Source organism: Microtus ochrogaster, chromosome 6 (genome assembly GCF_000317375.1).
Source record: "Microtus ochrogaster isolate Prairie Vole_2 chromosome 6, MicOch1.0, whole genome shotgun sequence".
NCBI lineage: Eukaryota > Metazoa > Chordata > Mammalia > Rodentia > Cricetidae > Microtus > Microtus ochrogaster.
The window spans coordinates 231,565-233,133 of NC_022013.1; the positions used below are offsets into that span (position 1 = coordinate 231,565).

Sequence of the window (1,569 nt, forward strand, 5' to 3'; positions counted from 1 at the left end):
AAAAAAAAAAAAAAAAAAAACCTTCGAACCTTTCTTAAAACCTGGCCTTTATATATGCATAGTCTTTTTTGTTTCCCAGCAGAGACACTGATGACATGCAACTTACACAGGTGCATTGGTATACATCCATTACATCTTTAATGTTCTGCTAAATGAAATGCTTAATATTTTTTATATTTCCTTCTTAGACAGGGCTCTAACAAATTACGGAAGGCATTCCAATTCCCAGAGACTAATTGTCAATAAGCATTGTGATACAAACTAAATATGCTTGTTCTTTGTTAATACAAGGCTGTGACCCAGTAAATTTCTTAAGCGTAGAAGGAATATATATATATATAATATTTTTTTATTTGAATAGAGTTGGAGGAGGGTCAAATTTTATTTCATGGTAAACCTTATAAATCTTAAATAATCTTGGTTATTTGCTGATTAAGTAAAATGACATTTTGAGTCATACAGAGCTTGCTTTAAAATACAGAATACACTATTATTTACAATGAACTCAAAACAAGATTTAACTCATTTTGCCATTACAGGTTATCAAGTTATGCCCAACCAGCAACAAAACTACCAAGGAATGGTTGGAGTTCAGCCACCCCAAAGTCAGAGCCTCGTGGGAGGCCAGCCGAACAGCACTGGAACTCATATCCAAGGAGTGGTCATCCCCTACCCTTCAGTGCCATCATATCAGGTATGTTTTCTCTCACTTCCTTTAAAGATAGATAATTTCTGATCAGCTAAATCTATAGCTACGGTAAGGTCACTCCTATAATCCTGCACTTGAAACGCTGAGGCCAGAAGATTGTTGGTTTAAAGCCAAGTCTGGGTTTAGAAAGCTCCATGACAGCCTGGCTAGCCAGAGGGTTCCTGCTTCAAAAAATAAAATAAAAAGCATGACTATAGTATATTATTTCTGTTCTTTTGTGTCTTTGCTTGTTTTTAATTTTTGGTTTTGGTTTGAATTTTTGAGAAAGAGTTTTATTACTGTAGCCTAGGCCAGCTTTGAGTTCACTGTGCAGCCTCAGCTATATTCAAGCTTATGGTTCTCCACAGGCATATGCTATCACACTCAGTTACTCTCTTCCTTTAATGTTAGGGAAGTACTTTTGTGAGACAGACAGCATTATCTTCTTAAGAGTTTTGTGATTTCAACTTCATTTACCTTTATTGCTTTATTCATTTGCTTTATTAATATTTAGAATATTTGAACCACATTGATAATGGCCTATAAGTTTTACCTGGCACTGTGTTTCCAACTATACAGCTATATAAGCAAATGTCCTGCTAAATTGTTCACTTCCCTAGAAAGCCTACTGTGGGAAGAAAGATAGGCAGGAAAATAGAAATGATAAATGTTTGATATAATAAGATGGGTATGTCCACAATAAATCCATATTTGTAGAATTTGTATTTATGTGCAGTTTTCCAAACAAGACTACTGTTTACTTCAGTCCCAAAATGGTACGATTTATTTTGTATTTAAAATGCCATGGTAGCCGGGCGATAGTGGCGCACGCCTTTAATCCCAGCACTCGGGAGGCAGAGGCAGGCGGATCTCTGTGAGTT

The 1,569-nt window shown here is 35.9% G+C and overlaps 1 protein-coding gene across 6 annotated transcripts in view; it reads left to right on the forward strand.

Annotated features, from left to right (window-relative positions):
• Window positions 1-1,569, forward strand: part of R3hdm1 (R3H domain containing 1) — a 131,645-nt gene that overhangs the window by 102,934 nt on the left and 27,142 nt on the right. For all 6 annotated transcript variants that reach the window (XM_026779658.1, XM_026779660.1, XM_026779659.1 and 3 more), the window contains one exon: window positions 540-694. In XM_026779658.1, coding sequence (XP_026635459.1) covers window positions 540-694 — 155 coding nt within the window. The remainder of the gene's footprint in view (window positions 1-539; window positions 695-1,569) is intronic.